Source organism: Alosa sapidissima, chromosome 1, assembly GCF_018492685.1.
Source record: "Alosa sapidissima isolate fAloSap1 chromosome 1, fAloSap1.pri, whole genome shotgun sequence".
NCBI classification, from domain to species: Eukaryota; Metazoa; Chordata; class Actinopteri; order Clupeiformes; family Clupeidae; genus Alosa; species Alosa sapidissima.
The window spans coordinates 19396115-19421233 of NC_055957.1; the positions used below are offsets into that span (position 1 = coordinate 19396115).

General features: G+C 43.7%; 3 protein-coding genes across 4 annotated transcripts; all 3 read left to right on the forward strand.

The window, feature by feature from the left end:
• The first annotated feature begins 1536 nt into the window (after positions 1–1536).
• Positions 1537–12062, forward strand: pdlim3a (PDZ and LIM domain 3a). The gene is made up of 7 exons (XM_042111195.1): positions 1537–1869; positions 5630–5781; positions 8367–8451; positions 8589–8776; positions 10497–10627; positions 10908–11019; positions 11396–12062. The coding sequence occupies exons 1-7, from the start codon at positions 1543–1545 to the stop codon at positions 11577–11579; spliced, it is 1179 nt and encodes a 392-aa protein (XP_041967129.1). The 5' UTR covers positions 1537–1542; the 3' UTR covers positions 11580–12062.
• A 2768-nt stretch (positions 12063–14830) lies between these two features.
• On the forward strand, positions 14831–18468 carry si:dkey-256e7.8 (coiled-coil domain-containing protein 110). 2 transcript variants are annotated; one of them, XM_042105316.1, is made up of 3 exons: positions 14831–14906; positions 15459–16939; positions 18199–18468. In XM_042105316.1, the coding sequence occupies exons 2-3, from the start codon at positions 15520–15522 to the stop codon at positions 18276–18278; spliced, it is 1500 nt and encodes a 499-aa protein (XP_041961250.1). In that variant the 5' UTR covers positions 14831–14906; positions 15459–15519; the 3' UTR covers positions 18279–18468. The 2 variants fall into 2 exon arrangements, with proteins under 2 accessions (XP_041961250.1, XP_041961241.1); XM_042105307.1 differs by lacking the exon at positions 14831–14906 and adding an exon at positions 14917–15207.
• A 250-nt stretch (positions 18469–18718) lies between these two features.
• Positions 18719–25083, forward strand: ufsp2 (ufm1-specific peptidase 2). Its single transcript, XM_042105329.1, has 12 exons — positions 18719–18865; positions 19057–19132; positions 19239–19422; positions 19522–19579; positions 19705–19862; positions 20007–20199; positions 20614–20760; positions 21101–21265; positions 21650–21774; positions 21889–21965; positions 22085–22209; positions 24605–25083. The coding sequence occupies exons 1-12, from the start codon at positions 18863–18865 to the stop codon at positions 24689–24691; spliced, it is 1398 nt and encodes a 465-aa protein (XP_041961263.1). The 5' UTR covers positions 18719–18862; the 3' UTR covers positions 24692–25083.
• Positions 25084–25119: the final 36 nt, after the last annotated feature.

Genomic DNA, 25119 nt, shown 5'->3' on the forward strand with positions numbered 1-25119 from the left:
TAAACACATTATGTAAGAGAAGATTGAGATTGTGTCAGACAACTTAAGGAGGAGAAAGATTGGTGTTTCAGTGTGTGTCTGTGTTAGTTGTTGATGCTGTGTAGACTGCACACAAGTATTATGAAGGATGAAAATAGTGAGCTACACTACTGTCGTATGTGTGTGTGCGATGTGTAACTGTGTGTGTGTGTGTGTATGTGGACATGCGCATAGTGTGTGTGTGTGGTTTTCAGTGTGGTCATTTTTTCCATGTAAAGTCTCCTGTAGTCGTCACCTTGGCTTCCTAATGATGTGTAGGGGAAACCTCTTTTGCCTCCATAGCAACTCAGCAAATAAACGATTCACTTCACACAAGTTACAAGAAACTCATCTCACCAACCTCTGCATGCAATGTGGTTTAATATCCCCTCCTTTTAAAAATGTCAGCAGCATGTTTTCATTGGCTACTGTAGTTTAACTGGGAAGACTGCTGTTAGGGTATTTTTAATGTTAGTGTGAGTTAGGAAAGAGACATCTGAAGTTTGATTTTGGTTTTGTCTTGAATGCATCTGACGGAGGAGAAAATAGATTGAAAATATATGAGAAAACATGAAGGGATAAGACAATTAGTCTTCAAACACTCTGGGGGACGCAGGAAGGGGAGAGAGAGAGAGGGGGGGGGGTATTTCCCACCAAAAACAAGATAAGCTGCCGACTGAAATGCACATCAGACATGGAAAGATATTCTCTGGTTGGGTACTAAATCACTTCTTTAGGAGTGTATGTATGGGATGGTACATTAGCATGAGAGAAAGATGGGAAATAATAAAGATGATAATCAGGTGTAGATGGCATGATGAGAATCAGATGCTATGGGTCTCTACAGCTGAGGCAATGTGAGTGCCTGTGTGTGTGTGTGTGTGTGTAGATGTTTGAGGATTCTCTGATGGAGCTCTCACCAAATAAGGGCAGAAACACTGAGCCCAACTCGCCAGTGAAGCCTTACACACACACTTTCAGGAACATACACACACTCTCTCTCTCTCTCTCTCGCACAGACTCTGCAGCCAGATCAGTCCAGCTCACCAGCTTGGGCCATGAACCAAGCAGCCCCCTGGCCTGAGTTCCATCTCTGGAGCAGCAGAGTGTTTATATCCAGCAGACTTGCAAGAGGAGAGAGCGAGCGATGAGAACACACAGAATACTGCAGCTTTCGTCCAGTTGTTTTGACAAAATGCTGAGAGGTAGCTCAAATGCTCAGCAGGCAGGTGGTGAAACGGGGATTGAGGGTGACTATTAGCAAGGCAAAGAGACAAAAATGTAAGAGGCAGAACTGGTAGCAAGACTCACAGAGGATCTGAGAGACCCATTCAAGGCACGGGGAGGATTTGCCATAGTGGCGTAGTGACAGACAGAATGAAGAATGTGGTGAAAATGAAGAGAGTGAGATAGAGAGATATATGATCTGAAATGCGAGAGAGAGAGGGAGGGAGGAGAGGAGAGGGTGGGAGAGAAAGAGAGAAAGATGTGCAGAGCTGATCCCGGTCCTCTCTGGTATACCCAATGGCCAGGCGTGGGGGAGTGGTCTCCCATCCCTCTTCCACACGCTCTTGCTTAAAGGGCCTGAGCCAGAGTACTGTAGTAGTCTGTACAACAGCACCCTGTGGCGATTTTCACTCAAAACCACACACACACACTGGTGAGTCTGACAGGGACAGACACACACTCACACACACACACACACACACACACAGAGACACATACACACAAGCAGGGGCACTAGGACACGACACGGATATGCCAGTGAATGTTGTCCTGGATGGACCTGCCCCATGGGGCTTCAGACTAGTCGGGGGGAAGGACTTCAACCAGCCCCTGAGCATCTCCAGGGTGAGTATGTGTGCTTATTTGGCCTGGGGCTTAGACTAAATATACTGTATGCATCTCTATGAACCAGAACACTAACATTTGTAGAATTGTAGAATAGTTTGGTATTTTTATAGTGCCTTTATGCATGTATTGTGTGTGTGTGTGTGTGTGTGTGTGTGTGTGTGTGTGTGTGTGTACAGTGGGGACAGATCCTCTCTGTCCATATGTCCTGCATCAGTGGTACTGCTGGTGTAAATGTGTGGAGCATTAGTGGGCTTGGTGCTGGGGCTGCACTGTCACTGCAGCAGCCTGTTGGCCACACTAGACAGCAGGCAGCTAAACCCTCCATTTACTTCAACTCTTAACATGTGTGGTGTGTTTGTGTAGAGGAGAACCTGTGGTCTGTGTGTGTGTGTGTGTGTGTGTGTGTGTGTGTGTGTGTGTGTGTGTGTGTGTGTGTGCGTATGTGTGTGTGTCAGAGACAAAGAGAGAGAAAGATGATGGTAGACAGGTTGACAAAGAGGTGCATGATGGTATGTTTTCTCTGGTTTAGGGTGTTTGCAGGGCCGCTGTGAGGACATGTCTGGTGTAACTTTGCCACCATGTAGCCTGACCCACCAAGTGGTCAACACACCTGTGTGTCCAGGCTATAAAGCTGCCCAGCTTAGAACAGAAATAGAAGACTGTGTCATACACTAAGGCACACACACAGAAAGACAGACACACAGACACACACACACACACACACACACACACACACACACACACACACATTCAGAGAAATGCGTGACAATACACAGCTCAAACAAAGCCAAGCAGGCATCCCTAACAGCTGAAATAACAGCCCCTTTTTTAGGTCTGGCTTCAGCCCTCTTGCAAAGACGTTTCACCCAGAATTCCTTCCGACATCCCATCAAGGGCTTCGTTTACTCATTGCACTTCATCACAAACGTGTCAAGCTGCGCAGCCTCAAAAGCCATAATGAAACCCAGCAAGCGCCGCCACTGGGGAACGCGGCGATGGCTTTTGCGCTTCTGCACTTTGTTTCACTCTCTTCTCATTTCTCTCATTAACGATCTGTGAAAGAATGGCATCCAGAGTGAGGCAAATTCAGAGGCTTTGTGAGGGACTATATTTAGGCTTGGGGATGAGGTGAAGAGGAGGGGGTCGCTGACCATTTTCTAAAAGCGTCAGCAGTGCGTCATCCAAATGAGCCTCCCAACTGCAATACAGGAACGCTCACACCTGTCTCCCCTCTCCTCCAAACGAGCTGTTGAGGGAGGAGTACGATGAAAGGATGTAGAGGGATGGGGAGGGGAAATGGGGTGAGAAAAAGAGAGAGAGAGACAGAGACAGAGAGAGAGAGAGAGAGAGGTGCTAGGTCTTTCCACTAGCACACAAATCTGTGGTCTGGCGTAATCACATTTAGCGCATAAAAGAGCCGAGCTGTGTTGGCTGTGGTGTGTGACTCAGAGCGTCTTATGAGGCCGCAGTGTCTTACGAGGCCGCAGCGTCCACAGGACACACATCTATCACTCTCTCTCTCTCTCTCCTCTCCTTCCTCCTATTTTAATAACCCCGGCACAAAGCACTCATTGATTATCCAACGGCTCCGACTCCAACTCTGTATAGACTTACAGCTTGGCCGTCCTGTGCCGAGTCTTTTAATAAGATTTAGCCCTTTTTCGGTGCATTCCTACAGTTCACTCAGCGTTACCCTAAGCTCTCATTCACTTCTATTCACACTGCTGCACCACCACGGCCATGTTTGGTCAGCATAGAGGCCTACAGCTCCCCCTCCTCCTCTTCTGTTGTTCAATTGGAAATGTAAACAGAGCACTATTAATGTCCTCAGGGGACAAGGCACTGCTCTGACGCAAGGGAGTCGAGTAAATGATATTCACTTACTGAGCATAGTTGGTGAACTAAAACAATGGGGGTAATGGGAGGCTTATATAAGAGAGAGATACGAGGGCCACAGTGCTGGTTCTACTCAGGAGCGATCAGGCCAGACAGCCAGGCTGATTGCAGACATACTGTACACTCCTGGGGAGGAGGACCGGGAGTTCCTCAGCGAGGCTTGATCTGACCCGACAACAAGAGACAGGAGCGCTGCACTGCAAACGCCCACGGCTGCCTCGGCCGCGATGCGTAAATCTCTGCTTCTTCCACGATCCGTCTTCCCACTGGTCCCATATCCCCTCCCCTCGGCTTATTTATAGCCGCGTGACCTTCGAGAGGTCTCCCTAGCGTGAGGCTCAGCGTATAGCTGCAGTTCAGACTCCGGTCTCTGGCAGGAGAAGACGGGGTAGGATGACCCCACACACATTCTGGGGGATGACCAGAAGACAGGGTGGGTTTGGGCCTGGTCCCAGACATCAGGTGTCCATAACACAGTGCAGCCAGGGTCCATGATGTTGCTATATCTGCCCCCACTGTGGCTCAGATTTGTGATTCCTGTGGGTGAGGGTGGATCAGGGATGTGGATCTGAAGCTCAAGCTGGGGTGATCATGCAATGCAGAGACACTTGTGACTGTGCACTGCGAGGTTTCTGCACATCATCACTCCACAAGATCTATTTACTCTGTGTGAGAGAGAGAGAGAGAGAGAGAGAGAGAAGAGGGAGAGAGAGGGAAAAAAGAAAGAGGGGGGGTGCAGGAGAGAGAAATAGAGAGAGAGAGAGAGAGAGAGAGAGAGAGAGAGAGAGGCAGGGAGACTGGGGAAGCTGGAGAAGAGATATTGATGTGCTTATGTGTGTGAACGGAGGAAGAGACTGACACTAAAAGAAACAGTTTACATGAACAAACATACCATTGAGGAAAAGGATTTCAAAAGACACACACACACACACACACACACACACACACACACACAGACACACACACCTACACACACAAGGTTCAGGAACAAGCCTGTGCTATCACACAGCACAAAAACAGATGGAGCATCCAAAGGAGAAAGGGATGGCTCCCCCCAGACAGAGAATGATGTTTATTTAAAAGAAAGATGACTTTTTCAGGCTTCTTGACCCTTCTTCTCTGTTTTCCTCTCCTCTCCTCTCCTTTCATCTATTCATTTCTACTCTCATCCTTCTTCTCCCTCCTGCCCTCATCTGTCTCATATAGAGTTCATTTTCCTCCACTGTACGTTGGAACCATACAATTCACTGCATATAGGTACAGAGGAGAGGAGCAGATCAGGGATGCCTGTCGAAAATATGACTTTATCAAGAGCTGATCAGAAGATGCTTACAGTTGCAACACAATGCTGGGGAAACCAACGTCCAAGTGATGTGTCCATGCCATACAAGCCCCCTTTAAAATATACAACTCCGTTTAAACCAATTAGGTTTGAATAAGGAACAGAGCTACAGTGTGCTCCTGTGTGTGAGTGAGAGAGTGTGAGTGGCACAAAGAGAAAGAGAGAGAGAGAGAGAGAGAGAGAGAGAGAGAGAGAGAGAGAGGGGGAGACAGAGGGGAAGAAAAATGACATGTCTCCCTCATGATGTCAGTTGTCAGTGGCGCTCATGCTGAAGCCTGATACTGTTTGCTATGAAGAGATTGGCTTTGTCTGCATGCAGCTACAGAATGTAGTGTTGAACAAATCAAACTAATCCAAGACCAGACACATTACTAAAATTCGTTCTATTCTTAGCTTGCAATGCTGTCTGAAATGAAGTGTTATCTTACATGTTATTTACAATAAACTCTTTCTGTCTCCTTTATCTCCAACACTCTTCACTTCTCCCCCACTTTTATCCATCTTTGCCTGTGTAATCAGATTAACCCTGGCAGTAAGGCGGCCAGGGCCAATCTGTGTCCTGGTGACGTCATCATAGCGATTGGAGGCATGCCTGCTGAGAACCTGATGCACTGTGAGGCCCAGAACAGAATCAAGGACTGTGGCCATCAGCTGTGTCTCACTATAGAGAGGTGAGATGCACACACACACACACACACACACACACACACACACACACACACACACACACACAGACGCACCACAGATACACAGAGAGAGAGAGAGAGAGGGAGAGAGAGAGAGAGAGAGAGAGATACAAAGCTTTTTACTTTTCTTCCCCAAATGATTTGGCCTTCCTGAACAGTGATGTTAACTGCTGAAGCATTCACATCCAGGTCTGATAGACATCGGAGATTCCCACTGCTCCTGTGAGTGTGATGGCTGGAAAACCTACAAATCATTCTACTGAGACGGTCTCTAATGTCAAGAGTTTAAATCTGGGGTTGCAGACAGCCCATTTTGCATTGTGCTAGTGATCTGTAGATCCCCTGTCAGTGCAAAGAGCTTCTTTTTGTCCCTCCCTCTATCACTGTCCTCATCTCATCTCTCTTTCTCTCTCCTGTCTCTGCCGGTCTGGTTCTTTTCACCTCTTCCTTCCCCATTATGTCTCTATTTTTCTTCATCGGTCTATCTCTCTTCATCTCTCCGTATCAGCCTCTCTCTTTCCATCTCCCACTCATCTCAGTTTAATCCCCAACACACACACACACACACACACACACACATTCCTTTTCTTTGATTCATGCCTCTGCGGCAGTGCTGAGCACAGGCATGCTGAGCTGGAGGTGCAGGTAAAGGCTACTGCTGCTGCTATCAGCTCTCACTCACAACATATAGGCCCATCTATGTGGGGTTCTTCGGCTAGAACCTCTAAGCCCATCTGTGTGGGGTTCTTCAGCTAGAACCTCTAAGCCCATCTATGTGGGGTTCTTCAGCTAGAACCTCTAAACCCATTTGTGTGGGGTTATTTAGCTAGAACCTCTAAGCCCATATGTGGGGTTCTTTAGCTAGAACCTGATAATCTCTGATAATGCTCTAAACTGGTTTCAAACCTACATTACTGGCAGAGATTTTTATACCAGTCTAGGAGATCATGTATCTGAAAAACATGACTTGCCTTTTGGTGTGGCCCAGGGGAGCTGCCTTAGTCCCCTGCTATTTTCCCTATATATGCTTCCATTGGGAAACGTCATAAGTCAGCATAATGTGAACTTCCACAGCTATGCAGATGATACCCAATTGTATATTTCTGTGGAGCCAACTAACCCAGATGGCCTTTGTTCCCTCACTGCATGCCTAACCTCCATTAATCAGTGGATGAGCAAAACATTTTTTAAATTAAATGATGACAAAACAGAGGTACTTTTGGTTGGACCAAAACTAAAGCGAGATATTGTTCTTAGTAATCTGGGGAACTTGGCGCACCAGGTCAAACCAAAAGTAACAAGCCTCGGTGTCATCTTAGATGCAGAGTTAAGTTTTAAGCCCCATATCAGTAAAGTTACTCAGACAGCCTATTTCCACTTGAGAAACATTGCCAAAGTGCGGCCCTTTTTAACTCAACAAGATGCAGAAAAACTAATTCACGCCTTTATCACTAGCAGGTTAGACTACTGCAATGCACTTTTCACTGGTCTTCCCAAAAAACATCTAAAGAAATTGGCACTCATACAGAACTCTGCGGCTAGACTTTTAACTAAGACCAAGAAGAGAGAACACATCACCCCTGTGTTGGCTGAACTGCACTGGCTCCCTATTTCCTATAGAATTGATTTTAAGGTTATGTTAATTACTTACAAAGCTCTGAATGGCATAGCACCTTCATATATCTCTGAGCTTTTAATATCTTATCAACCACAAAGGAAACTTAGATCATCCAATTCTAATCTTTTAATCGTACCCAAAGTGCTCCACAAACAAAGTGGAGAAGCTGCGTTTATCCATTATGCCCCCAAACTATGGAACACCCTGCCTCTGTACATCAAGCAGGCGAGTTCAGTAAATATTTTTTAAAAAGATCTGAAAACATACCTGTACAGGAAAGCTTTTAGTTAACTCATCTTATCTTGTAGACTACTTTTTCCAGATTATTCTACATCTGCTGCTATTGGAGGGCGCAGCCAGCCAGAAGCAGATGGGCTCCCCCTATTAAGTCAGGTTCTGCTCAAGGTTTCTTCCTGGAATATGGGAGTTTTTCCTTGCCACAGTTGCCATATGGCGTGCTTGTGGGGGGTAAGAGGGTTAAGGCTGCCAGTCTTATGACATGTCATTTTCTATATTTTTGATATGTTGCTGAGTGGATCATAAACGGCCCCTAGCAATGAAGAAAAGTGATTGATAATGACTGACTGATTATTATTGTGTTACATGCTTCAAATGTAAAGCACTTTGAGCTGCATTCTGTGTATGAAAGGTGCTATACAAATAAAGCTTATTATTATTATTATTATTATTTTTATTTTTATTATTATTATTATTATTATTATTAGGACCTCTAAGCCCATCTGTGTGGGGTTCTTCAGATAGAACCTCTAAGCCCATCTGTGGGGTTCTTCAGCTAGAACCTCTAAGCCCATCTGTGTAGGGTTCTCTGAGCTTGATCAACACTCAACCCTGGTCAGGACAATCAGTTGGCCGATCCTGACAGAGCTGACCTCATGTGTGGCCTTTAGACCATTGGTGACTGCTTGCTTCTTTCGTTTTCTGTGCTCTGTAGGTCTGAGAGCAGACTGTGGTCTCCAAACGTATCGGAGGGTGGGAAAGTCAACCCTTTTAAAATCAACTTAGAAGCAGAGCCACAGGTATGATATTGTGTTTGTGTGTATGTGTGTGTGTGTGCATGTAGGCATGTGTGGACATTTATATCAGCCAAGTCCACCTTTTTAGTGTCTTCAGGTCAATTACAGCTAATAAAACAGACTTCAATACCTACTTCCAGGAGTATCGACCAATAGGAACAGGCCATAACCGTCAGGCCCAGCCTTTTGTGGCTGCAGCGAACATTGATGACAAGCGTCAGCTGGTGAGCGCCTCCTATAACACCCCCATCGGACTCTACTCTTCAGGAAACATCCAGGATGCCATGCACGGACAGATGAGGGGCCTCGTCCAGGACAAACCTGTGAGGTGAGCAGTCATATGGGCAGCACAGGTCTCAGTCCACTGGACATATCTCATGCATGCACTGTGGTTCTTTGGCTATGCCATATCCAAGTGAATATCCTGCCAAGTCGGCACAGATCTGCTGCTTGTTTTTGCAATGGGCCTGACCCTCTGATGGTATGAGGGGAATGCCAACAACTGGCCTAAGGCTTTCACTCGTCCTCACTCCTCTCATTCCCATCAGCATTTGACCAGCCTGAAGTCCCCTCTCCAAACCCACAGAGGGATTTACAGTAATGGCCAGTAAAGAAGAGTTGATATGTATATAACTCTGTATCCTTACCTAACGTCCCTCATTGATTATGTTCATTAGGTCCATTTGTAATGAGTTGTAATGAGTCCTTCTCACTATTACATTTCTTCGCTTCTTTTTGATTTGTTTGGGTTCTCCGAAATCCTTTCTTAATCACAATCACCTGGCTGTCCCCTAAACAGACCAAGACAGAGGGTGTCAATAGTACTTCCGTGGTGGTCCTTCCTTCTCCTCACTCCTCTTTCTCATTTCTCATTTTTGAATCCATCTGCATCTGTGATGACTGTCTCTCAGTTCCCCATCAGGCTTTTATGAGGATCCCTTACTGTCAGATCAGCCAGTTCACTCTAGATCTCACACATCTGCTATACAGTCCCAGCAACTTTCTGTCAAAAACAATTCAGTTTGGTTCTATTGTGACTTTTATTTTGGCCACTTCACTATTCCTTTTCTTGCCATGTCATCCATCACTACCATCTACGATGAGGTATACAAAATCAGGGTAAGCAACTATTGCTGCTAAAGTGTTCCAACACCACAGGACAGGCCCCCCCACGTACTACATCTCAACAGTAGCAGAGCCTCAACCCCTAATCGGGGTCTTGTGAAAGAGTGGTGGGGATCTTTGAAGAACAGCTCAGGTGTGCCCGAGGTCTACCACACACACACACAAACACACACACACACACACACACACACACACACACAATTGTGATCGCGACAGCTTTCAAAACCGTCATATGTCTCCCATTAGAACAGCAGATATATGTGGTGTCAGTGTGCAGATTACCCAAGCTCACAGGAATGTGCCTCTCTCTCCATCTCCCTTTATCTCCCCTGTTCTGTCTCTCTCTCTCTCTGCCTCCTTTTTCTCACTTCTCATTTCAGCATGCAGGCTGAACTTAGCTAGGGAAGGGAGAAAGATGGGTCAATTGCACTTCTTCAATGGTTTGCCAAATTAGGCTTTTGCTTGATTATTATTGTTACGGCTTGTTGCAACAAATACTCTTTGTTGTTTGATTTTGGATAATTGCTTTGGGATATTTACTCTTGTCTCATGTTTGTCAAAAGGACGAGAATTAAAAACTCCTCAAATGGTCTCTTTAAATCAGTAGCCCTGTCTCAATACTTTCATCTTTCTCTGTGTCTAATATTCACATACAGTATTGTTCTCCTCAATGAGACACAAGAAAATGTGAAGTGGGAAGTTCATACTTATGTTCATTTAGCAGTGAGATAACTCACTGGAATTAACTCACCATTCACAAATGGTGCAGATACAAGAATGGCCCCACTCTTTCAACACATTCGTTTTAAGAGTGCACTTTTGTCAATATAGTAGTCTAAAATTGGCTTTGGAAAGGTTATTTTTTAGTGGTCTAAACGTGTTCGTTCTTGCGGACATCCTGTTCCCGCTGTATCTGCCCCCAGCCCCAGAACCCTGACCTCCATAGAAGAGTCGGATGTGTACCGCATGCTACAGAAGGACCAGGAGGACGAGCTGCATGAGCCCCGCCAGTCTGGCTCCTTCAAGGCCCTGCAGGACTACGTCAACAGCGATGGTGAGAAACACACACACCAACAAACACCAACACACATTCCTCATTACTCATTAATATGCTTACCTGTGTTTGTATGACAAAATATAAAATGTAGTGCAGTACAGTGCAATGCAGATTTGTTTTTCAGTATAGCATGCCTGATACACTCTTAATAAGTTTTTGAGGTTAATATCTAAATGTTGGGCATGCAGCCTCATAATGGGTTTGTAGATTAGATCTACTTAGTTTAGCCTCTGTACTGTAAAATATTTTGAGCATGACTGACGAGATGTATGTCTAGGTACTCGACCACTGGTGACAAGGACCGTGAGGGCTCCCACCTCTAAACCTGCCGCTCCGACTGGGAACCTGCAGAAACTGCCTGTGTGCGACAAGTGTGGCAACGGGATAGTGTGAGTGGCACGGAACATCTCATCTCACCTCTCTTCTTGTCATTGTGTCAAGATACAGTCTGTTAACACTGATAACACTGAATACTGTTAACACTGATTTTCTGTTGATCATTCAGTATATCTTTTACATACCACAAACAGTAGTAATCCATATTTTGCCCTTTTTTAGTTTGTCAAACAATGGATTAAACCAGTTTTGTGATCAAGATTATATAGTGTATTTCATTTACAGGGATATGAATTCTGAAATTGTCAAAATTCAGTCCGGAATAATTCATCTCTCTTTCTATCGTTCTATCCCCGTTCGTTGCCAATCTATCTTGCTGATTCTCTCTCTCTATTTCTCTCTCTCTCTCTCTCTCTCTCTCTCTCTCAGGGGGACGGTGGTGAAGGCAAGAGACAAGTTCCGTCATCCTGGCTGTTTTGTGTGCTCCGACTGTGACATGAACCTGAAGCAGAAAGGCTATTTCTTCGTGGAGGGTCAGCTTTACTGCGAGATCCACGCCCGTGCCCGAACAAGACCTCCAGAGGGTCACGATCTCATCACAGCTTACACTTAAGCATAGGACACACACACATACACATACTCATACACTTACTGCACACTAAGGTGTGATCCACGACACACACTTCCACACTCTGGAAATTAGGTAGATTAGGTAGGAAAATTGTTAAATGAGTGAGTGCTTTGATCATATTCAAAATATTCAAAAAGACCTCAAAATAGCAAAACTGTTAGAATTCAAGTCAATGGAAGGGTGTCGTCGGCACTCTCGAATGCTGCAGTCTCACACATAGCCCCTTCACCTGTCCACTCCACTTCATATAGGGCCTAAATACACATGAGATTTGTTTGAATGTTAATGCCACTTTACTGCTCTCAAAACATGTTCATGTGCCATCGTATATCGGACCTGAATATTTTTGGTTTATTTTGAACATTTATTTGTTTGTATGCCGTGTTTTGCACATGTTTTGTGGAATGGATATTTTTCTTCATTTGGATTTATTGTTGATTAAAGTTTTATTCTGTGTTGCTCTCACTCTCTCTGTTGTTTGTTGGCCTTGTTACATCCCCGACTGTACCTTAAATGCAGTAATCCAGTTAAAGTTTTGAAAAGGCAAATCAATTCCACATTGATCAAATATTTCACAGCGACAGTAACTCTCCTCTTCCCTGTAATTTAAACAAATCACTCAGATGTGATTTGTTGTCTCCTCACATAACTCTGCTCTCATAACAATGCCAAGAATTGATTCCATCCATTGCTGTAAAGATGTCTTTGGCCTGTGTAGACAGAAGTGTTCGGGCACATGGCACTTAGAGGTTGTGGTGTAAATCCATCACCTCCCCTGAGCTCAGCTGTCCTCTCTGTCTCATCTCACTGGGAGGGTGACACACGCGATCCCATCCCGCGTGTGATGCCAGGCCCTGTGGCCACAAATCAAATTCAGACATCACTGTATGGAAATGATAATCCAGCCTGGAGTTAGAACGTCAAAGGCTTTATTCAAAGACTGATGCCGTCTGTTTAATTAGAAAAATGCTCTATTATATTAGTTGATTGATTGGAGGATATCAAAGCAAACTGAATGGAGTTATAAGCAGAGGCAACCTTCATACAGTACTCTCTGTTTTCTTTCTGGTAAAGCTTAGGGTTCACACAAGCAAACAGCATTCTTGTGACATCTCTGATGGCTTGAACATCTGGAATCAGTTGTTTTATACCAAAAAATAATTCAAACAGCTATGTAAGCCTATGAACCTGTGTTTTTAATATAAAGTGTTGGTGTGCGCCCCACCATACATCTAGTTCCATGTGGTGGAAGACTCCCAAGGGACCTCTGAAATGTGAATTTGATGTGCTGAGTGAGACATCCGCCTTTCTGTCCTACAGGAGGCGTGAGGCTGGAGGTGTTTGTGTGGTGAGGTAAGGGATATTGATATGCAGCAGTGTCCTTTCTGTAGGCAGGTGTCAGGCCTCGTAAAACTGGCCCGGGGTCTGATTAGCAACCAGAGGGGCTTTAACACCCACAGGGCTGTGGCTCAATGAAATGGATAATGTTACACCGTTTTGGGGATGGAGACGAGCGTGGGGGTGTGGGGGTTGTCTGCTGTTGGGAGTTTGAGTTTTCAGCACGACTGTTTTGTCGGCTGTGGGCTTTGTCTCCCATGTCTCAAGCTAGTGCAATCTCTCTCTCTCTCTCTCTCTCTCTCTCTCTCTCTCTTTCTTCATTATTCCTATTCCTAACCCACCGTTTCTCCTGTTGCTTTGCTTTTGGTCTTTGTTGTACAATACTGTTATCAGATGTGTATGGTGAAAACCACCAGTTTCACATTATTTGGCAAGACACCATGGTATCTTGCAAAGGGTATGGGAGTCAGTAGGCTACACAGTGTGAACTATACACTGGCAAACAGCCCAGATCAGTGCATTTACCCCTGGGTCAACTATGGATCTAGTTTAGTGCTGTAAGCGAAGTTGAGCTACGTCACTCAGCTTATCTGAATGCATTTTCCCACAACCCCTTAGCACTAAGGAAGTTCACCAGATTGAATGGGTTGATTTGAGCTTAGAGTTTTATTGTGGGTTTTTGGTAGGCCTGTCTATTAATAAAGTCTATGACCATGTGGCAGTCTAAATGGCATGCTCTGTAAACCCCAGAGAAACTGTGGGAATGGCTGTTAGCCTATTCTATAAAATTCTATGTAAAATTATGTTAGCCCTATTGTAATTTCTTGTTATGTTTGAATTGAAAATCAGACTTATTTGATTATTTATGTTCTTTCTCAGGCTTTCAGAGTGATTACCAGCATAGGCCAATAGGAAATGTCATATAAAACTAAAGGCCTGGCTGTTGTAAGAGTGCTGTATCAAAGAATATTCATGGAATATTGACGGAAGGGGAAAATATGGTAGGAAAATGTGCACAAGCAACAGGGATGGCCACAGCCTTGAGAGGATTGTCAAGCAAAACCGATTCAAGAACTTGGGGGAATTTCACAAGGAGTGGACTGTCTGAGACTGGAGTCCCAGCATCAAGAGGCCTTGCATCAACAGCCACTACGTGTCCAGGAAATAAGCTGGGACTTATTCCTAATGTCAAACCTGGGATGTAGTGGAGTTTAAACGAAAGTAAACACAGTTTATCCACCTTTGAAATTTCAGAAATAGAGTTTAGGCTACCCATCTCTTATTAGAGTTTATCCACCTCTCAAAAGAGTTTATTCACCAATTGCAACTTTTGACATTTAAAATATCACAAAACTAATCAACACCCTAGGAATATTTTAATACCATTGGCATTGTTATAAATATTGGACAATAACCATACCATCATCAAACATGTTCTGAATGCCTTTTTAAAAATCCGATACCACATGGCGCAGTCCACCTTACCATGATCACAGAATTCATAGTTTATCCACCTTATTTTTAGATGCACCTGTATGCCTCTACACGAAACCATTTAATGTACACTAAATTGTCCTAATGTGGGACACTGCCTAATGTGGGACACCTAAGCTCCAGGTGTGTGGCTCTTCCCCAAAATAATGAATATCAGTGAAAGTATGGGAAAGCCAAAAGCTGTGGGGCCTGTCATCAAAATTGGATGTGGATTTCATATCCTCATATTGTAGCCTAATATAGCCTACTACAGAAGTCAGACGAGCAAAAAATGTCCCACATTAGGGAAGTACAACCTTTGTAATTTCCAGGTAGGTAGCCTAGTTCTTTGGCCATGGATCAACACTTCACCTGGTAGTAGGCCTGTGTTATCAGCAAAGATTCTAAAGCGCTACGCGCTACGCTACGCTAGAGCTCCGCTCTAGAATCTTTGATCAGGGTAATTCTATTGCTATGGAAACCTCGAGTTATTTGAAGGTAGGTATCCCCTAGTTCCTCTTAATGTTTTTTATTGGCGTTAATAAGCCAGTAAAAACGACCCTGTGGTGTTGTGCAAGACATGTTTTGCTACGTATTTCAACTAAAATCATACAATTGGATAGTAGGAAGTGGGCAGTTTGTGATCGCATACGCTGACGGAGATCTACTGTACTGATATTAACATACTATCGTACAGCTAGCGTTATCTAATGTTATGATAACTTAGCCATATTAGTTGACCTAACATGCTCTGACCTAACGTAACCCTGCTAGCTAACTTCAATTATTGATACTAAAGGTAAATGAACTGTTACTAAAATCAAGATTTTGCCTTTGTGACTAGGAGGACAAAACACCTTTGTCAAATATGTATTGACTATTAAGAATAAGATGTTTCTTAACGTAAGGAATGTCGAGGGAGAAGATATTAATGCCTACTGTGAAACAAGAACTTTGAACATGACTTTGTTAAGATTTCTCATTCTTATGCAAAACATAATGCATCATTTGCATATGGGGAATTATATTTACCTTATGAATTTGTTACAGGATTATAGGAACTGGTGCACAAATGAAGATTTTCCAATAGTAGACCTACCTGAGATGCAGCATGAACAGTGCACATGTTGCAGTCTTGTGCTCGAAGTTCACACCTGAACGAGTTAATATGGACAGTAGTTACCAGTCTTCTATGGACAGAGAAAGGGAGATTCCACAGAAATTCACTTCATCACCTAGCAAAACATCCACACAGGCTTGGTCCACTGGAGCATATCCTCGTGCCAGAGAAAACAGTGCAGGTGATAGTAATAAGACAACTTACACCAGTGCCCAGCGGATAGAGGAGCTAGAGACGTTAATAAGCAGGTTAAACAATGCCATGCTGACACTTGAGGAAGACAATTTGAAATTGCATAAGAGGTTACGAGTGGGCAAACCTGAATTGAGAACCCAGGAGGGAACACCAGATGATCACAGTTCAAATAGCAGTTTCAGAGACAAGGGGGTATTTTCCTCGGAGAAAACAGATAGAGATTCAAATGCACCTGTGTTACAAGAAGACACAAACTCTCAGTTGACAATAGAGAATAACAGCTTGAAGAAAAAGCTTAAAGAGGCAGAGAAGAGTTGCAAACAGTGTGCCCGCGACCTTCAGAGGCTCCTGCAGAAGTACGAAGATCTCAGAGCCCAGAATCAAATCCTTGAGCAGTACAACAAGCAGCTAGCCACTGACAAAAAAACTCTTCAAGAGAAACTGGACAGTCAGAGAAGCGAGAAGGTCCAAGATGAGAAGTTGGAGATGTCACGGGCCAGTGAGAGAGCTGGCACCAGGATGGGTGGCCAGGCAGGGGGTTGCCGCAGGCTCTCTTTCAGGGATGAGAAGTTCGCCACAACTGCCAGCTTCTCCGTGAGCAGTCACGCCACAGGCCAGCGTGAGGAGCCAGAGGCTGTGCCTGAGGCCGTAGCCCGCCTGACGGAGGAGAACCGGCTGCTGAAGGAGGAGTTGAGGCAGAGCACCGAGAGGGGCACCCACGCAGAGGAGAGCGCCCAGAGGCTGCGGGAGGAGCAGGCCATCATGGAGAGCTGCCTTTGGACAGTGCAGCAGGAGAAAGACCTGCTCCAGCAGGAGGTCAGAGCTCTGCACCAGGACTACATCAACCTCAGTGACAGCATCACACTCCAGCTCAGGGAGCGAGCGCAGGGAGATGACAGAGCCCCAGAAGCTCGTGGATCTGGTAGTCCTGCTCTTAACCATGCCCCATCTGCTTTTACGCAGAGTAACAACAATAGCACTGAGCTAAAAGAGAATGGTCTCAGAGCTCGCAGGTCCACTGGCTCGGTAACAGAAAAAGCCCCTTCAATGAGACAGTGCACTAGTAGTGACAGCATCACCCTCCAGTCTGGTGCGCGTAGGTCTACTGGCTCTACACCTGACAAGGCCCCTGATGACCGCAAGAGAACCAGCAGAGAGGAAATGAAACTATCCACCAAGGGGAACCCAATGCAGACCGTCAAACAAGACCATATAGGTGGGGCGTGGGTGGAAATTTAGACAAAAAGTAGAGTCCGAAATTATCAGCCATTTTTAGCCACTGAGAGCAATGGTTGTTCATCACTGTAAAATAGAGCTTAAGTAGTTTATAGTTGTCACATTCACTGTGAGGCTAAAATAATAATAACCACATAGATAGGGCATCCTTGGCCTACTGGTTAGCGCTTCGGCCTTGTAATCGGAGGGTTGCCGGTTCGAACCCCGACCAGTAGGCACGGCCCTTGAGCAAGGCACCTAACCCCTCACTGCTCCCTGAGCGTCACTGTTGTTGCAGGCAGCTCACTGCGCCGGGATTAGTGTGTGCTTCACCTCACTGTGTGTTCACTGTGTGCTGAGCGTGTTTCACTAATTCATGGATTGGGATAAATGCAGAGACCAAATTTCCCTCACGGGATCAAAAGAGTATAGTATATATACTAGGCATGGGCCAAATGATTCTATTCCGGGAATCAGTTCTTTCAGTTCCCTTCACCTTCACAAATCGTTCGTTTGATTCGTTCTTTCAGTTCTTTCAGTTCCTTAAGTCAAAATATGCTTTAGAGCATCGTCTTGGTTGTCTTAAGTTAAATATCCTTTAAAACTCCGTCTCATATGGTGTGTTACATCATTTATGTAAATATCAAGCTTAATATTAAGCACATAAGTGCCTTTTTTCATAAATATACTAAATGGAATTCAGTAAGAATCATATGGCGTTTTTCCAAGTTCTAGTGCTGGCAGGCAGGCACGTAAGTAAAGCCAGGCCTATCATTTGTTTACCCATAGCAACGTGATTGCTACCTGCTGTAGTACTCTCATTCACGTTTTAGATTCAATCGCGATATACAGTCGAGGGAGATGAAGCTCTGTTTGTTTGTATCTTTTATTACGTGACCATATTATTGTATGTTAAAAAGAACCAGTTCTCTTGTTTTGGGAATCAGTTCTCGTCGTTCACCTTCGGGATTCGTTCTTTCTGACCGAATCAGTCGCGAACTGCCCATGCCTAATATATACTTATACTTTCTATATAGATTCAAGGTGCAGTCAGTGATGGCGATTCCGTTGTGGCAAAAAATGGAATGCCTGTTATGCATAGATGTTACATGCATAGCATAACATAGTTGAGAATATTCCTGTTATACATTTTCTATGCATGTTTTGGGGTGCCTTGAAGAAAATGTATTAGCCTACTTCATGTGCAAGGGTTTCTTAATGTTGCTTGAGTGTGTGATGTATACTTTCTCACACACACAGATAAAGACACAGTCGAAAGGATTAGGATCCGATTTGAGGAAGAAGAGTTGAAGAGAGCCCAGAGACTCAAACGCCAATAATTGCAGTCGCATTGCGAGGCCTGTTTCTTCTTGTTTATTTTGTGTCAAGTGTCAAGCCATCTCCCCCTTACCCCTGCCCTGTCCTACAGGAATTTAGAATAGGCAGGGGAAGAGATTTTTTAGTAAAACAGTACACAAAAAAATCGTGTAATTCAGGTTGATTTTAAACATGAAATCATTTGTCCTTTCATTTGTGTGTGTGTGTGTGTGTGTTATTCTTAGGCTATTAAAATGAAATTAGTTTCTGATTCTACACCACAGATAAGTCTCTGCAGTGGCGGTATATTACCATTTGTAATTGTAAAGACTCTTACATTTCCTGAGCAATAAGACTTCATATAACATCAGACAATAAAGAGTAGCTCAACAAGACGACATGTGTGCTTCTTTATTTCTCTCTTCACTGGCAGCCCTTGAGGAAAAGTGGGCGGAGACTTGAAGGCAAAGCCACGTTGATTTCCGGCTGTCAAATATGGCGGCCTCCTGATGTTTACAGTCAGAGCTATGAGTCTTAGTCGGTGTCTGACATTTTAGACATTAATGATCGATAGTAACACTTAATAGTTTAGGTTTTTGCTCATATCATGGTGCGTATATTGCCGTAGATTACATGAGCTGAGTTCGTAATTATATAGCATAAAGGATAATCAGATAGCATGCATCTGTTTTTCAGTAGATCACGTTAGCCTGCATCTTTATGCTACATTACATTGATAACCCGAGGGAAATCTGTAGGCTAATATACGTGCAGCATTGATTTCTCTTTTCTTTCGTCCAGGCTCCGTCTGACACCACTGTCATCTTCCGTGTCTGCGGATCACTGGAGTTTTCGTGTTGGTTGGAGAACTCTAACGGTAAACCACAATATTGACCAGCTGTTTGATGTTTTACATCTCGGTGTTCGATATACGCAATACTACACATGATTTAATCACAACGACTCCCATCTATTTCCTGTAGTCTTACAATCACAGAAATCGGTGTCAACGGCTTTCAATGACTTGCGTGCCAAAGTGAGAGAGGAGTCATTAGTTTTCCATGTGTGCAACAGTCCATTATTTATTTGGCCAAATCAAGACTGCCAAGCCACTGCAGGAAATGTTACAGCCAATACGCCATGTGGAGACCTCCAGAAACATATTGAGTGAGTATCACAGTCACGCTATTTGTGAGGTTAGCCTAGGCTATACCTAATCCAGTTTGCAGAGCATATATGTTTACCTTTCATCTTTTTTCATCACAGAGTGGAGGACTGGAGTGGAGGGGGTAAGAAGAAAAGGAAAGACAAGAAAAATGTGTTGGTGAGCTTTCATAGATAGCGCCATGTAATGGATGTTGGTGAAACTGATGCGTTTAAGGAGGGTTAAGCAGCATCATATGGTCTTTTCTTATCCTCTCATATTCCTTTATTTCTGACAACCCACAGACAGTCATTAATTTAACTTTGATGGCGGAGGTGACAGTACCAGGAGAAGAGAACTGTCCGGCTCCTTACCTTTCCACAGACAAGAAGCGCCACTCTTTGAGTATGATCCTCCCCATGGACTGTGTGATTTCCACAGCTGCTGATGAGAGTCTTGTGATGTGAGTCCTCTTTTGCATCTGTCTACATACTCTCTCTGTCTACTCTATAAACATCTAATATTTCTGGTCGGATATGAGAATAGCTTATACACAGGTTTACAGTAAAGAGATGGCAACATCTATCCTGTCGTCTTCCCCCTGCAGTGTTTGTGAACGTCTCATTGGGGCATTGTGTTGTCAGCTGTCTGACATGGAGGAAGTTGTCACACAGCACATGAAGGGGACGGCCATTCCTGTTCCTCAGCCGTTGCACTTCATGTTACCTGAACCTAACGGACTGGTCAGTGTGGTCCATCCTGCTAATATTCCTGACAGCCAACTGGAGTCATATAGAAAGGCAAGGCATATTTTTTCTTTTAGTCTTAAAAGTATCACAAAATGAGATTTTGAATAACTGACAGCAATGGTAGCAGCAGCTATGTGGTTTGCTCTCTATATGATGATTGCTCAACAACACACATACCATTTGAAAGTCTGTTAACTGCATGTGTATTGAATTTATCTGCATTCTTGCTATTATTTTGAAAAAATATTTCTCTAAAATATAAATAGTTAATGTCATGAGTTTAGCTTGATATTCATATTGGCAATTAACTGTCACTATCTAGTAGTGATATGACATTTTAAGCTACAATTACAATACACTGCACTACTACAATATGTAATATTATACTTCCTTGTCAAATTTTGTTGTGAGGTAGGTGAAATAGAAGAGAGATTTTTTTTTTTTAATGCATCTATTTATATTTAGGAGCTACACAAAAAATACAACCTGCCAGAAGACAGACCATACTTCAGACGGGCAAATGCTTTTCAGTTTCCTGACCAGCCTTACAAAGATGGCTACCTCCGCAATCCTCATGAACACCTCAATCACCCAAACTTAGAGGGGGCTAATGTAAGTTAACTTCATTAGACATCAGCATAATTAGAAGGCTTAATGCAAAAGTATTTGTTATATGTTTATTATATGTCTGTGTTGGAAATGAGCAGACTCACTGTCACATATGACGCAAGCATAAATGTTGCAATAGATGTCGCTTAGCTGCTTGTTTTTATCTCTAGCTTTTAACCTAGACATTTTTCCTCTGTCTTACATGTACACATTTAAGAGTGCTTTTTATTGGCCATGGCAAAAATCTACTATCTGAGTAGTCATCACATACATTACCTACTGTAGATGCATAGAAGCAAAGGGAGAAAAGAAACAAACATCCACATGTCACTTCCTCCTTCAGCTCTATCTGGTGCAGGGTGTGTACAGCTACCACCACTACATGCAAGACCGTGTGGATGATAACGGCTGGGGCTGCGCCTATCGCTCGCTGCAGACCATCTGCTCGTGGTTCCAGCAGCAGGGTTATGTGGAGCGGGCAGTGCCCACCCACAAGGAGATCCAGCAGGTATGTGCACACTTGAATTTCCCCTTGGGGATCAATAAAGTATCGATCTATCTACATGGCCGATAGGTACGGGTCCTCGGGTTCAGAGATACTGACATAAGGATGATGGCATTCCTGCACATAGATATGATCATACAATAGATCATACAGGAAATACATGCACAGACGTCTTACAGGTGCCCTCTCACCAGTGTAACTGTGCTGATTACAGGTGCCCTCTCACCAGTGTAACTGTGCATATTACATGTAGCTACTCCTTACACACACTCGCACACCTGGACACACACACAGCAAATGTCCCCAGTTGCCCAACACACATAGTATTTTCTTACTGTTGTATGGGATGTCTGTGAAGTTAAACCAGGTTTACTCTGTGCCTGGTAGGCACTTGTTGATGTGGGAGACAAGCCTGCTGCCTTTGTGGGCTCACGTCAGTGGATTGGCTCAATTGAGGTGCAAGCTGTGCTGGATCAGCTGCTGAAAGTCACATCCAAAATCATGTTTGTCAGGTAAATATAGTTTCACTGCATTTGAGCGTAGAAATGAATGCTGTCAGACATTAGTGTCTTTCACTTCATCAGTGAAATGTCTTCAGTCAGGTCAGTTTGTTCTTGTTTTTCAAGCCAAGGCTCTGAGCTAGCCACAAAAGGACGAGAGCTAGCAAACCATTTTGAGACTGAAGGAACCCCAGTTATGATTGGTGAGTGGCCAATTGAGATGAATGGCATTACACATGCCACAGACAACAGAAATTGTTCTTTTTCACTTATTAGATAACCTATTTACATTAACTGCATGTTGCTGTTGTCACTCCAACAGGAGGTGGCGTACTAGCACACACTATCCTTGGTGTTGCGTGGAGCGAGAGCTCGGGGGAGATCCGATACCTCATCCTGGACCCTCACTACACTGGCGGGGAGGACCTTCAGACCATCACTGAGAAGGTAGGATTGAGATTGACATCAGCCAGGCTAAATGGTCAGATGTGATGCCTCTTGAAAATGATTAACAAATGAGAGCAAGAGAGGATTGTAAGTTGACTGAAACTTAAGCTCTGTAATAAAAGCTGATAAAACTCTGAGTGGGAGTTTCCCTTGGAAGGTGACAGTCGAACTTTCGACTTTCAGGGCCCTATCATGACATTCTAAAGCGCATAGTCACTCATCAAAAGCTTATTCAAATTTAGTAGGATGTCCAGTCCACATTGGGAGGGGTTTCGTTATCAAACGTCGAGCGCATGGCGCAACAAGGTGTTCCTAGGTTTTTTTAATCAGTCATATGGGTGTGTTTGGGGCGTAAAATCATTTAAACCAATGAGAATGACATCTGTCATTCCCTTTAACGGCGCAAAGCGCGATATGTCAAATAAATGCATCGGTATTTTGGCATTCAACTGCGCATTTGAAGGAGGCTGCTTGCGAGACCGTATGGAATAGTAATTCCACTAAACCATGCTTTTGCAATCGTCTATTATTTGAACTCATTGGCAAAGTGAAACTAACTTCACCAAGATGTCAGTCAACGACAAGACAGTTATATGCAGTTACTTTCACTATTGACTGACAATGGGTTACCATCGAAAACATAGGTTGAAAAAAGCAACACTTACCCAAATATTGCTCAAATGACTGAACAAAACAACATTTATCCTGCAGAGGAGTTGCTTATATCTCGTAACAGTGTGTCTTCATCTGTGCTCCATACGTGTCTCTCGCCTCTCCCCTAATCACTTTTAACTGTCATTACCAATTTGCAAATGATGGTGAATAACTATCATGAGATGTACAGTATTTCGTAATATCCTTATTCTAATTATGTTTCCCATTGTAATCTTGCAATTTGTAATGTTTTGCATGGACGTGCGTTGGTGTGCGTTCATGAATGATAGAAGGATGGTGCGTGCACCTGCCAATATGACTGTTGACAATGCGCTCTTAAAATAACATAAACAACTCGCCATAGACTTCTGACCAGGTGTACAATAGCAATTTTTAGACAATGCGCCAGGCCCCTCCCTAGGTTGTTAATTCCCACACCCCTAGGCGCATTGTTTAAAAAATAAACATGCAAAATACCGAATTAAACTTTGCGCAGGTGGAAAACGAGTTTTACCGCCAGTGTGCAAAATACAGCCCTCACTCTTCCTTTTCCTCCTACCCTTTAAGACCGGAAGCCACTACATCTGGGTGTGACTGATATGACTGTAATCGAGCTGAAAACGAGTATGAAAATGATTTATGAAGTTGATTGAACATAAAATACCTTTGAAAGCAAAGCTCATCGGATAGCCTGGGCTGCGTTGCACATGTATTTCTAGTTGAGGTGTCAGCTGAAGCTAAAAGTCAGGGATTTGCTGCCCAGTATCTGTTAGGTTTGGACATCTGTTAGGTAGTGGATAAGTTCAGAAGGACAATAAGAGAGTATCAGAGGGGTATTTTTTTCAAATCTCTGACCAGTGTTATTTTGCTTGGGAGGTCAAGCATTACTTTATTACATCATTACATTTGTATGTTGTCAGACAGAGTTTTTATGTCATGACAAAATTAGAAGTATACACCCTATGTGCTGTACATGTGAGATTGGAAAGTTAATGATGGCATCAACAGTCAGCCATATGTTCTGTATCTCTGCTCTGAAACTTTTTACCCTGGAGTTCTCGCGAGAGCACAATGGAATTGTCTCTGCGGGACACTCTGGCAATGAGCAATGATGCACGTTACTTTTACCCCAACATTCCGGGGAACCAGCTAAACTAATGAAGACAGCGCTGCAACGTTGGAGGACGGTACACATTGGTCGTAGTGTTATCCGATTGCGTCGAAGTCCGAAATCATTCAGAGTAAACATGGTCTAGTGTTATCCAATTGTGTGCAGTGAGATTTTTAAATGCATGCTTGTTGCCGCCCCTCGAGTTGGGCCATTACATTGTTCTTCGCCAGACCCTTAATCTTTCTAGATTATCAGGGTCTGGATTTTCCAGGCTAGAAACTTCTACTAACCCCAGCTAAAAGACAAGAGACAGAGGTTGAGACTGACTTACATAATAGTGTGTGACACTGACTGCATAGCAGACTGTTATAGTAATTCATTCTGTTATAATCATGTCATTCATGCCCACTGCTATAGCAATTCCCTTTTGTGTCAGGAGAGGATTATCATAGTTTATAATCAGTTTCATATCCTAAATATATTTATATTTTACTTGTGTGTATGTGTGAAATATTTTAATATTATTAATTGCTGCTAAAACATCATGATATCCCTTTGGGGATGAATAAAGTAGTCTATCTCCACCAGTAAAGCATACACTATGTGTTGAGAAAGTGCTTGTTTTTACAGGGCTGGTGTGGATGGAAAGGGCCTGATTTTTGGGACCAGCAGGCATACTACAACCTTTGCCTTCCTCAAAGACCGAAGACCATATGAGTGTTAGTGTGACCGTATGAAAGAACTAGAGAGATGGATGGAGAAATCTCTCTCTGTAGGGCCTGTGGTGAAGTATGTGTGTATTGTATGTGTTCACGCTTAACCCACCACATGGATCATCAACACAAAGAAATTGCGAAAGGAAGGCATACCATGAGGCTGGCTATTTTTAAAAACAGAGTCCTGTTTTATTTCACAATACTGTACAGATATTTTCAGCTTTCTCAATCCAGAACAGGTGGACGCTCTGGCCCCAGCTGTAAGCTGGCACTGCTACTGCTACTGTCAGCGGACTGTAAAATGCCAACAGGCAGAAATGTTATTATAAAAAATGCCCATCCGTCTTCTCTGAGGAGTTGTTCCAGTCCCATTAAACTTACATTTCTACCTTATTCTTTACCTTGTCTTAGACTTTCACCTCGCCATTT